General features: G+C 46.7%; 1 protein-coding gene across 1 annotated transcript in view; it reads left to right on the forward strand.

The window, feature by feature from the left end:
* ATP1B4 (ATPase, Na+/K+ transporting, beta 4 polypeptide) overlaps positions 1 to 5,481 on the forward strand; it is a gene marked incomplete at its 5' end in the record, with an annotated part of 6,791 nt that extends 1,310 nt beyond the window's left edge. Inside the window, 6 exons of the mRNA XM_010075057.1 lie at positions 1,537 to 1,665; positions 2,485 to 2,589; positions 2,866 to 3,043; positions 3,657 to 3,732; positions 4,296 to 4,391; positions 5,320 to 5,481. Coding sequence (XP_010073359.1) covers positions 1,537 to 1,665; positions 2,485 to 2,589; positions 2,866 to 3,043; positions 3,657 to 3,732; positions 4,296 to 4,391; positions 5,320 to 5,481 — 746 coding nt within the window. The remainder of the gene's footprint in view (positions 1 to 1,536; positions 1,666 to 2,484; positions 2,590 to 2,865; positions 3,044 to 3,656; positions 3,733 to 4,295; positions 4,392 to 5,319) is intronic.
* Between the last annotated feature and the right edge of the window lie 6,828 nt (positions 5,482 to 12,309).

Here is a 12,309-nt window from a genome sequence, read left to right on the forward strand (position 1 = left end):
GTGGGTTTGGGTTTCTGGAGGCTCTGCCAGGTGCCAAGAAAAGCCCTGTGAGAGGGCTTGCTCAGGCCGGTGTAGGCTGGCTACAGCTGGAAGTTGTTTATTTACGGCCTTGGGGAGGGTGCAGTGTCCTTCTGCGCCCTGGGAGCATCGTGGCGTGCTATACGGACATGGGTGCTATAGGGACATGGGTGCTATACGGACATGGGTGCTATACGGCCCTGTGTCCTATATGGCCACACTGCCCTATAGGCACACATGCCCTGGCTGCACACGGGGAGGCTTTCTGCTCTCCATAGGAGGAGGCAGGAGAGAAGCATTGCAGCTATTATAAAAATCAAATTTTCTTTTAAAACGAGAGCATTTGTAGGTGAATGGAGCTAAACTTTCCCGCTCTCATCTCTTGGGTGAGGAGAAGGGGGTTTGCCCAGCCTGGGGTTGCTCCTCTGCACTGTCTCTGAAGGAGTTGCCCAGGGATGGGGTGCTCAGGGGACTTGGGCTGCCAAAATGCAGGGAGCCAGCTGGCAACAGGGTCAGTGCTGGAGGGGAGGCCCCTGGGACAGGCTGCACCCCCGGCTCTGCTGCTGCATTGCAGGAAACATAAGAATGGGAACAGCAGCAGCACCATGTCCCAGCAAGCATCGGCTTGGCACCCCAGTGGCAGCTCCAGCCCCGCCAGGCTGGTGCAGAGGTACCATCCCAGCATCACTGTGGTGGGGCTGGACATTGTCCCTGCTGTGCCACCAGCAGTGGGGATGGTCCCATCCACCCCTGCTTGGTCCGCAGCGGGACACAGCCCTGCAGTAGTTCCCAGCGCTGCAGCCCCGGCAGAAGCACGGCAGGAGCGCACATCTGCGTTCCCAGGGCTTCCTCTGACCTGCCGGCACGTTTCTCCTGGGAAATGTTTGGGTTAGGGCTTCACTCTGCTTTCTGAGCCGCTGGGTTTTATTCATAGGCTGTGGCCTCTTGAGACATCCTCAGCCATCAGCCTGGTCCAGAGGAAAAACAAACCCATTCCCTGGATGTCAGGGCTATGAAACACCCGGTGGTGCCGCAGCTCTTGGGCGATGCCGCTCGCTTCTGTCCCAGCGCTGGTGTCCCTGCCATGCAGGAGACAGGACTCAGGGCAGGAGCATCGCCCCGCAGCCCCCATTGGGAATTCGGACGTGCTGAAGCCACTGGGTACCCTCACGTGTTACCCTGCCAAGAGGGGGTGGGAAGGGCAAGAGCCAAGGTCGGGTCTGTTGGAGAGATCCGAGGCAGGTGGACACACGGACCCGGTCCTGACCCAGCAGCAGAAGGGTCCGGAGCCATACAGCAGCTGTCCCGGCCCCAGGGCTGGCCAGGAAGTATGTCTGGCTGAGAGTCCTGCACCCCAAAATGCCTGTTTACAGAGGGGGGCTGCGAGCTCCCACCTCCACGATGGACTCGGAGCTGCGGAGGACGCTGCGCTGAGCGTGGCTGCGCATCCCTGCAGGGGACAACTCGTGGGACGTGCTCTGGTTGCATTAACAGCAATATTGCTTCTCTCTTTTGCAGGCTTGATCTTACTGTTTTACTTCATTTTCTACACGTGCCTGGCAGGAATGTTTGCCTTTTGCATGTACGTGATGCTGCTTACGCTGAGCCCCTACACGCCCACGTACCGGGACCGCGTGTCTCCGCCAGGTGCGTACCCCAGCCAGCCCTCGGGCACCTCAGCTGGCACTTGCCCAGCAAAGTGCTACCGAAATGGCGTGGCAGGGACCTCGGGTAAAGCCCTGCCAGAGCTGTACCCTCCTACAGTCAGCCAGCCCCCATAACACGGGGTGTTATCCCTTACCTCAGGGCGCTGCCAGTGCTGCAGGTTCTCTGCAGAGGATCAGGCATCTTCAATAGCCCCATGTGAAGCATTCCTTCTAATTATACTAATTGTTACTCTAATTACGCTCATTATGAGGCTAATTATTCTCAAGGTAAATGAGCAAGTTTGGGCATTTCATAGGTGATGCTCATTTGTTGCCCTTGCTGCCCCTTTATATTTCATATCTTCAAAATAAAACGTAAATCATTTTATGCATTGTTATTTGGGGGAGTCCCGGCAAGATAATGTTCAAAAACTCCCTTCCCTATGACAGAAGCAGCCTTTTCCCCATGTTTTCACGTTGGTGGGGCACACGAGGCCCCCTTGCCCTGCTCCCTGCCCGCAGCTGGGAGCCAGCCCTCAGCCTCCCTGTACAGCCCCAAGCCCAGCTCTTCCCTGCAGCGCTGCTGAGACCCTCCAGGACTCCCATGTTTCCTGGGATATTTTGATGTGCACGGTGTTCTCTGGGTGTGAAATGGAGCTGAGGGATCAGCGGGTTGAGGAGAGAGGTTATTTGCGAGCTGATGCTGCCGCTCTCGTGCTGGTGCCCAGCCCCAAGTGCAGTTGCAGTGCAACCAGCCCCTGCACCACACACCCCAAACCTGTGCCCAGTCCACTCTAACAGGGTCCGTTTCCTCCTCCAGGAGTGATGATCAGACCGTACTTGAACGGGTTCACCATTGCCTTCAACGTCTCTCAGCCCAGCACGTGGCAGCCCTACGTGGACAGCATGCACCACTTCCTGGCAGGTAAGCTCTTGGGCACCCCAGGAGTCATGTCAGAAAGTTGTTTGTGTCCATGCACCCAGTGCAGGGGTCTCCTCCTGGGCTGCAGATCAGCTCTCGGCATCTCACGACCCCCATCTAGAAAGGGAGGCTCACAGGGTGGTCACAGGAGCTTCTGTGGGAGGGAGCCTTGCCTTTCCAGGTGGGACTTTCTACCTCCCTTGACACGCGGGTGTACCCTCAGAGAGTGGGTCTGTGCAGGTCTCAAGAAGCATTAACAAGTCCCTTGGTCCCCACCAGCTTATGATGACAAAGTTCAAGAGGAGAAGAATATCGAGTGCATCTCAGGACAGTACTTCATCCAAGGGGGCAACGAGAGCGAGGAGAAGAAGGCTTGCCAGTTCAAGCGCTCGCTGCTGCAGAACTGCTCGGGCATTGAGGACCCAACGTTTGGCTACTCCAACGGCCAGCCCTGCATCAAAGAACCGGGTACAGAGAAAGCCACTTGTCTTAATTCCTTCCTTCAGTGCACCCCAGTGCGACAGACCGTGTGAAGACCAGGCAGGGACTGAAACTCCTTCACTTCTCAGGCCTAGGGAAAAAGGGAGCTAGAATCCCCAAACCTGCTGGCTCATACCTGCTAGAAAACATAAAAAAGAAACACTACAAAACTTGTTCGATTTGATTTGCTGAGGCCTGAGCGCTTGGAGGGTCTTGTGCCAGACCCCTGTGCAGGAGGGTTTAGGGCTGCACCTCAGACCCCAGTCTCTTTATAATGGGAATTTTCATAGAATTATCTGAAATCTTCTAATAGCATGGTGGCTCAGTGCACGCTGCTGGGAAAATAAATGTGGGAAGTGTGTGAGCTGTGTGGGGAAGTGTCTGTATTGCTCCAGGGAGTCTGGGCGCTCGGGATGCTCTGCTCTGCCTCCGCTCTCGGGCACAGGCAAGCTGCGCTGCACAGGGTGGCAGACCCTGCTTCTCGCGGCACGTAACTCCTGTCCTGAGCAACGAGACTGGCACGTAGAAGAGTTTAAGCCCTGGAGAAGGGAGGCAGCATGTGCTTGGCACTGCATTTCATACAACCATGGATGTCTCTTGTTTTTGCAGATCATAGGCTACCGCCCCGGTGCTGGGGTCCCTGTGAGCGTGGACTGCAAAGTGCAGGTACTGCTTTCATTCATGCTCGGCAGCGTGGTGTGCAGGTCAAACGTCTCCCTCTGATGGACCCCACCAATATCAGTCCTCATTTTAGCCTCAAACGCTCTCAGGACCCATGAGGCTGGGTGCCAGGGTGCCAGCTAGAGCCTGGAGCTGGGGGGGGAAGAAGCAGGAGCTGCTCACATCCATCCCCACCCGCTTCACAGGACCCTCAGTCCTGGGGAGCACCCTGCAAACCAACAGCAACAGGGTGAAGGAAGGGCTCCCAGTGCCCGGCAGCAGCTGGATCATACCCTTAGACAGCAATAAAGCAGCAGGCAAGAGCAGGGAGGGATCCACAGGCAGCAAATTCTGTAACCCTCGCCTGTGCCTTCCTAGCGCTGTTGTGCTCTGGCTCGCTGCAGCAGCAGCTGGCTCCCAGCAAACACACTGTGCAGGCACAGCTGAGCCCTGACATGGATTTGGAAGAGGTATCTGTATTAAAGCACCTTGGCCTTACTCTGAAAGGAGCCATATTTTGTGTTCCACGTACTCTGTGTGTACCTTTATTTTTTTTTCCCCAATCACAGAAAGGCAATGAGAGCGATCTCAGATCGGTGGACTTCTACCCTGGAAACGGGACGTTTGATCTCATGTATTATCCCTACTACGGCAAGCTCACTCACGTGAGTAAGGACTCCGGCATCTTTGTTATGCCTCTTTGGGAAGGAGTGAGCAGGAGCTGCTGCAGAGTACAGATGTGCTTTCTGGCTATTTTGGGCAGATGCAGGCAGGAGGGAGGCCATGGGCACTGGGATTACAGCGCTCTATTTCTGTCTCTGACAAACTGCGGGAAATCCTTAGGGACTCCAGTTTCCCTTTGCCAGCAATGGGAATGATCACATTTATAATCTGGAGACTAAGGCTGGCTTTGCTAACTCCCAGAGAAGGTCCCAACACCAGCATTTTTCCAGGGCGCTAGGGAAGTCAGAGGTTAGGTGATAGGAGAGGAAAAGGATGGGGCTTCTGTCAAAGCTACGACAAAACGACAAAACCTCTTCGAGCTGGGTGGCTCCAAACAGAGCGGTCCAGCATCGGTGGCTGTTTCTGAGCACGCTGGCTAGCACTGCTTTGGTCTGCACAGCGTTAGGAGGCAATGCACCTTCACAACAAAAGCTGAAATGGAAGATGAGGCAGGCACTAGACTCCCGTTGTCATATTGCTGCTGGCTGAGGAACAGCCCCAGACGCCAGGTCCACATGTCCTTTGAGCACATGGATCCGAGGAACACCATGGATTTTTTATTACAAGCCATGGGTTGGTTTTCAGAACAACAGAAAGTATTTAAGAGGCCCATTATCTGGTGTTACTTATCCTGGCTGATCAAGCCAAGAGGCACGGTGCAGTGCAAAACTCCGACATGATCCCATCCCTCTGAGCAGAGGCACACAGAGGCTCAGCTTCAGCATCCCGAGGGACCACAGTGAACATCAGGCAAACGCACTCAGATGCCCGAGAACCATGAACCAATTACTAATGATTTTTACTGAACATGAAAGCACTGCCTGCTTTTCTGCTCCCTCAAAAATTACACTGAAATCTCTCTTTTTGCAGGTCAACTATACATCCCCACTGGTGGCCATGCACTTTACAGATGTGAAGAAGAATCATTTGGTCCCTATTCAGTGCAGTCTGAATGGGAAAGGTATTATCAACGACGTTAACAGCGACCGCTTCCTGGGCCGGATCATCTTCACACTCAGCATTGGAAAGTAGCCACCGCAAACACTGGGCACTTAGGTTAAGGCAGTCAGAGGTTTTTTTTCCTTTTCAAAGCATAAAGCCAGCATTTTTTTCTTCTGATAGGAAAAACAGGCACATGGAGATTTTTGTTAATTTATTTTTGTTCATAGATAGGAGACGAATGAGATGCAATGGAGCCTGGAACCATATTTTTTCATCATCTGCTGTAAATCATTGTTAGTAAAAACTGAGAGTTATCTCCTGGGCAGAGAACCTGAAAAAGCATTTCAGTTTGGATTAAAAAATCCTCTGGTATCTGAACACTATTTTCACAAGGTCTTTTACAAGCAACCCCTGTGGAATGCATTTTTCCTGGCTTTAGGTTTTAATCTTTTCCATAGTTTTATGTACATTTCTCAGGCAAAAGCTAACAAGAGGGTAGTTTATTAGCACTATTCTTGTTAAAATAATAAACAGCAAAAATCTGGATTATGCCTGCAATGACGCAGTTCAAAAGTGAAAATGGCAGATCTCAAAATGCCTCCTAGGATCTTCAGCACCGGGAGCATCTTGACTGCAGCATTTTACACAGCTTGTTCAGCACACCCAGGGTGTTGGAGCAAAGGCCACATAGAAAATCATTTGCCCTTGGACCTTTCCAGCTGTTCCTTTCTGAAGTGGGAAGATGAATGCATTTCTCCCTCCTCCTCCTCCTCACTCCAGCACTTCTCTCTGCCCCAGGAATCCTCATCAAGTCTATCAGGCAGGGATGAGCGAAAGGAGCTGTTCTCTCTCCATCAGGGTTTGTGGGTTGACGGCTCCTCCTTCCCCTGTTCAGGCACAGAAGTGCCAGTCAAATGTGTTAGACCCCCCCCCCAAAATATTTCAGGCCAGTTCTTCCCTGATCCAGAGAGGTCACAGCTATGATGCTGGAGAAAACGGCAGGGAAACGTTTACTCGTTTCAGCGGTAAGGGGTCAATGCTGGTATTGGGGAAGTAATCAATTTATTATCCTCAAAGACCTGAGCAACCCCCCGCAACCCCCGGGGCCGTGGGCATACAGCCTCCGTACTCGACAGAGGTGAACTGAACACAGCAGGACAGGACACCTTAGGAGAATGTACTAGTTGGAAAGCACACTTACTAAAATTACTGACTGAACAAGAGCATTATGGTATGTTTGTCCTACATCCTAGTCCAGGCACTTAATCTGCCATCATTTCCTGATCTATAAAAGTCTCTAAGAAGTCATTTTTTTTTTGTATTAAAAATAAAGTGACTACAGTAAAATTAACTCTTATGGTTCCATTCTTAAAACAGTGGTGTAAGAGATGCAGTTTGTGACTTCAGCTCCAGGTGCTGGCCAGTTAGGGGCTGAATTTCAAAGCAGCATGTAACGTGATCCTTGGATTTTGAGCATTTCATTAACTTTCTCAGGCCAAATCGTTCAGAAGCCCAGCAGAATAACACTCACTATATGCAAAGTTTCATGAACAACTATTGGACAAAAACTATTTATTAAGGGCTGTTAAAAACGTGAAGCAGTAGTTTAGGAACTAATTTTTCTCAGATGTGGTTATTCCTGTGACACGGATAGAGCTGGGGCAACACAGCCCTTCTGCCTGCACAACTGACCTGAAAGCGCATGTTCCGATCAACAGAAACCAGCTTCTGCCAAGGAAGATGCTGCTGTGGCTCTGGCTCTTCCTTTGACAGCAGAAATAAGTTAAACTCACAAATGTTTCCGTGCCTGCCAATTGCTTTATCTCTTTTAAAACATTAAAATTCCTGTAGGGTCCTGAAAGGAAACCAAACCCTTCATGCTTCAGGTCATGAAATTAACAGCTCTCCAGATAGCAAGAGGGTAAAACTTTATTTCTATCTTTTCCCTACCTGCCTACTGGAAGGATTAATAAGCAGCTGGTCCTTTGGCAAATGCCGGACCCATGCTTTGATCCAATCAACAAAGATCAACTAATTGGGATGTAAATGCGTGAACAGCTTGGATGCAAAAGTTTCTGTTTCCCTGCCAGCATCCAGATCCAGGCACATTGACAATCCCATTGGAAAAGCTCTCAGAAATGGCATCCGTGTCTACTTACACTAAACCAAAGCTTTATAAACACCATAGTTAACTTTATTTTCCATACACATATTCTGCTTTCAGCATATTTGTACAGTAATTTCAAGATTTGGAGAATTGTATACACCACTCTTGATGCTACAACAACCTTAAAGTGCTGGCCCAATTTTTGACTTTTATTGAAGCCCAAAATAACACTTTGTATGTATATATAAAATATCTATATGTGCATTTTGCCATATTTTACTAAAATAACCTAGCAAAAGTGATGCAAAATACTTTGATCTGCAATCTGAGCATGAAACCATAGATGGAATCCATCTGCTGGCAGCACAGAAGCAACACACTGACAAGCAGCTGTTACTCAGAAGTTGCCAGTCTCAAAATAATTCACCATTTCCCACTCTGGCAGGGAAATCAAGCATTGTGGGAGCAAAGGTACAACACAAAAGACCAAGACAACCCAAACCAAAGCACACAGTCCAACTCAGCAGCGTTAAATTACACTGCTAACAAAAGACAACTTGGTTCAAGAGCCCATTTGTGGTACAAAAATCAGTTTTGTCAGATTCAGGTAAAGCTTATCTTTGGTCACAGTGAGGACAAGAATAATTGAATGAATTCAATGGAATTTCTCAAACATCAAAACTAACTCTTTAGAAAACTCCCTTCCCTGGATACATAACTATTGTGAGTTACTTAAACATCAGTGCTGACTGTCTCCTTTGTGCATGTGAATTACTGATGGTGCTTTCCCTGCAACATTAGATACAGGCTCCATGCACAAAGAAATTAAATATTAAAGTAGCTTTAGTAAACATTCGCTACAGAGGACAGAAACTTTGTGTGCCATCAGTAGCTCTCTGCAAACCTGGCAGCTCTTGAGCTGTCCCACAGCTGGAAATGAGGGTTCACTAGCTGCAAGAGGCTTTTACCAAGAGGGACCAAAGAGGCTGAAAGAGCAAGAAGCCTCTTTCATCCTATCAACATGAACCTGATGGGAATGAAGCAGAACACAAACGACTAGCTTCTATTTTGGTACAGTTTAGATATGAAACATAGAATTGCAGAAGGTTTGGCATGAATAACAATGAAAGCATCTTCAGACAAGTCAGATGCTCTTACTCCTTTGGAAGTCACTTTCTTCGCTATAGATGTATATTAGTTTCTGCTTTATGAGCAGCATTCCTCATACTAGAAATTTTGTGCCCTTACACTATTCAACTGTTGTTTGAGAGAGCAATAATTACAAAGTTAAAAGCAGACTAATCCTATCAAAACAGCCTGTTTTTATATCTTCACTTGCATTCCTAGATCACAGCGTTTCTGTGATCCTGTTAACCCATGAAAGCTGTCCAAAGGAACTGCAGGGATCTCAGAGCAATCTGTGCTCTTAGTCAGTCTTTGGAGATCTCAGAGAATGCTCTTGAGCCCCACATGGACCAGCTGAAACGCTGTGTAGTTTCTTTCATGTGCACAGAATCAAAGCTGAGAGAAACTGCAACCAGTGAAATCCCAGCGTCCTGCCCTCATTTCACAATAGAGCTCAGAACAAAAGGGAAACACAGTCAAACAAAATGGCACAGAACACATTTCCCTTAGCAGACTGTTGGCTTTTCTGAGCAGTGACAGTTCTCCAGGCCTGAGCCTTATCTCAGTGAACAAAGCCATTAAAGACATCATGCTACTGCAAAGCTATTTAACATACGTTAGCAGTCAACTTCTCCATACTGATGTTAAACAAATTCATTTACCAGAAGAATCAGATGTTCTTCTCATATTACGTGAGTTTATTAGTGAGATCAGGTACTACCTTTACATTCAGAAGGAGCAGGAAACTCAGACTGATTCACAAGAACAAGCTGCTAATGAAAAAAAGACAACAGCCATATGCCAAGTTCCCAAGAGAAGACTGTTAAGAGCTTGGTATTCATCTTGCCATAGCATGTACAGTCCCTTTCGACATAGCATTCACACCTTTAGTTATGGTTTCAGCTTTAGCATTATCCAAGATAAGCTATATGCAACTAGAAATTTTCTTGTATAAAAAGATTAAACAACAGAAATAAAGTTTTTGTACATCTTCTTTACTCAATCACATTTCTCACGTGGACACCCATCAACCCTACGGTTGATTCTACGGTCCGCACAACACTTACTTTCTCCAAAATCATACGGGAGCTTCAAGTAATTCTACAACTCATCTTCAGACTCATGGCACGTTATTCTGTCATGTTTTTTGTTTTTTTTAAATAAAGAAACTATGCATTAATTTGGTTTTCTTCTTTTTAAAGGGGCAGATCAGGGAGCCTGGGAAAAGGAGAAGTGCAGGGAAGGTGGCAACAGAGATGAAACTAAGAGATTATACAGACTGATAGCCAGTACGACTTTTTCTTCTTCCAATGAGATAAGATATAAAGACAAGAAGGATAAGGAAGCCAAGTGCCACGCCCACTGCGATGGGAATAAGAAAATTCAGGTCAGAATCAGCAAAGCATTCTTCGGCTGCAGAAAGAAGAAAAACAAGAAAAGTAAGGGAGAATACATTAGTAAAGGAAACGAAGCATTAGAAACCAAAGCATCAAGGAGCAAACAGACGCTTTTGAGAACTTACACTGTATTAGATACAATAATACATCTAAAGTAAAATCACTATTAACAGAAAGATTGATTTTTTTTTAAACATATATGCTACACACATAACTTGTATTGGTAATGCACTTCTTCTGATTTGTATGTTTAATTTCATCTTCCTCTAGCGAGCAGTGCACTCAGATTAGAAATGTGAGGACAGAAAAGCAGGTGAGCACGTGTTAGCTGATCACACCTCAGAGCTAACTGCAATACAGCAGCAAAAAAAGAGAGACCAGTATATTACTGCCTTGTCCAAGTGACTTCCCAAACTCTAAAGTCACCAGCACTTCTCTAGGTTTCAGACACGAAGAGAAATAATAGACAGCAAACCGAGTAACAAAGCAGAAACTGAAAACTACCAGAGACAGCCATGATACGTATGCTGAAAGCATGGAATAGAAAACACGGAAACACTCTCTATTTCAGTGGGTAACTTTATTTATTGTCAATCCAAATACAAGAAAAAGGTTACCAGGTTCAGCTGAGAACTATGCGGACATTTCCAAAATCAAAACAGAAGAAAAAAAAAAAAAAAAAGAAGAGGCAGCTGTAATTTAATATACAGATTATAAAATATGTGAAGAACTCCTTGCTAATACAGAAACACCCATGCAAGGATTAGCAACCAGCAGCAGGGACTGATTTCAGACTCAGTGATACACCTTAGACACAGAGGCAGGGCTTGGCATTCTTCTCCTTTGTAAAGAGAGCAGAGCTCCACCTGTGCGGTGCCGAGATGTTTAGTCAGACGTGACATAGTGTCTGTGTACTGCTTCAACGCTGTAAGGGTGCTCCACTTACATGCTTTTAATAAAGCAGAGGTCCTTATTGAACTTTTTTGCTTGTGTTGATATTAGAGCAGAGTAAGCGTCATGCACACACCCAATGCTTTATCAACAGTCAGCTGCTGTTTTTAAGTGAACATTTAAATAATTTGAGCCTCTAACTGCATCAGCCTTGGTTATGGGAAATTTACTGTCCTGATCTAGCCCACTACAGTCCAGTACACACTTGCCACAACCCCTTCACAAAAGACTACACGCAGACTTTGGCTAACAGGAAAGAACACACCACAAGGAGGGTCAGTGCCTGAAAATACTGAACTCAGACAATCTGAAGGCATCTACTGCCAAGTAGAGTCAAGACTTAGAAAGGAAAAAATGAGGAAAGGAACTACTTGCCTTATACAATGAGCTATTTCAGAATGTTTTGACTACTGAGATGTATTTAAGCATCTTAAAAAGATAACTACATTTGATGTTTAGTCATCTTTGTTCATTGAAGATCAATGTACACAATTTAATTTCTACATCCTGGATAATGGGTCATTAAAACTAAACACGAATGAATTTGCTAAGGATGAAAGGTGCCCAGCAGGCAGCGACAGAAATTGCCTTTCTCTCTTCTTTAATGGAAGGAGATTGCTGCAATGTGCACCACGCTATGGTTCTGTTACAAGGAATTCCCAGGATAAAAAGGGTTTAAAGTTTCATACCAGGAACATTCCATCCTTTACCTCTCTCCAGTTTGCCACTGTTGTTGGCATGCATCTATCCATGCGTTGTTACTGTACAATGGTTAGAAGCTTCAGCAAAGTCTCTTCAAATGCAGAACCCGGTAACTGTACACCACGACAAGCAGACTCCACAGTCAGGCCAGGAGAAAGAGCTTTTTTGATGTACTTGGTTGAATGTGTCTCCATTCAAAATCATCAGAAATTTCAGCCCCCAACATTCTTAAAAACCATCTTCCCTTTTAATTCTAATCATGAGATGCAACCGATAGCCCAAAACTTTCTGTTTTTAGTGGTATATGCTATACAATAGAGACCACTGTGGTAATTTTAAAAACTAGGAAAAAAAAAAGGCCTTCATTGGCTGGAAAAGATTCATTTGAGGACTATTAGCATGGCATATTTAAGCTAAAAGATGAGAAATCTTCGCTTCTTAGAGCACAATTTTAATACTTAGCAAACTGTATATAAGGCACAGTCAATAGTAATGAAACAAACTGCAGTCTTTGATCACAGAATGGTTTGGGTTGGAAGGGACCTTAAAGATCCTCCAGTTCCACCCCCCTGCCATGGGCAGGGACACCTCCCACTAGCCCAGGTTGCTCAAAGCCTCATCCAGCCTGGCCTTGAA

This window comes from Pterocles gutturalis, unplaced genomic scaffold, assembly GCF_000699245.1.
Source record: "Pterocles gutturalis isolate BGI_N339 unplaced genomic scaffold, ASM69924v1 scaffold3412, whole genome shotgun sequence".
Classification (NCBI taxonomy): Eukaryota; Metazoa; Chordata; class Aves; order Pterocliformes; family Pteroclidae; genus Pterocles; species Pterocles gutturalis.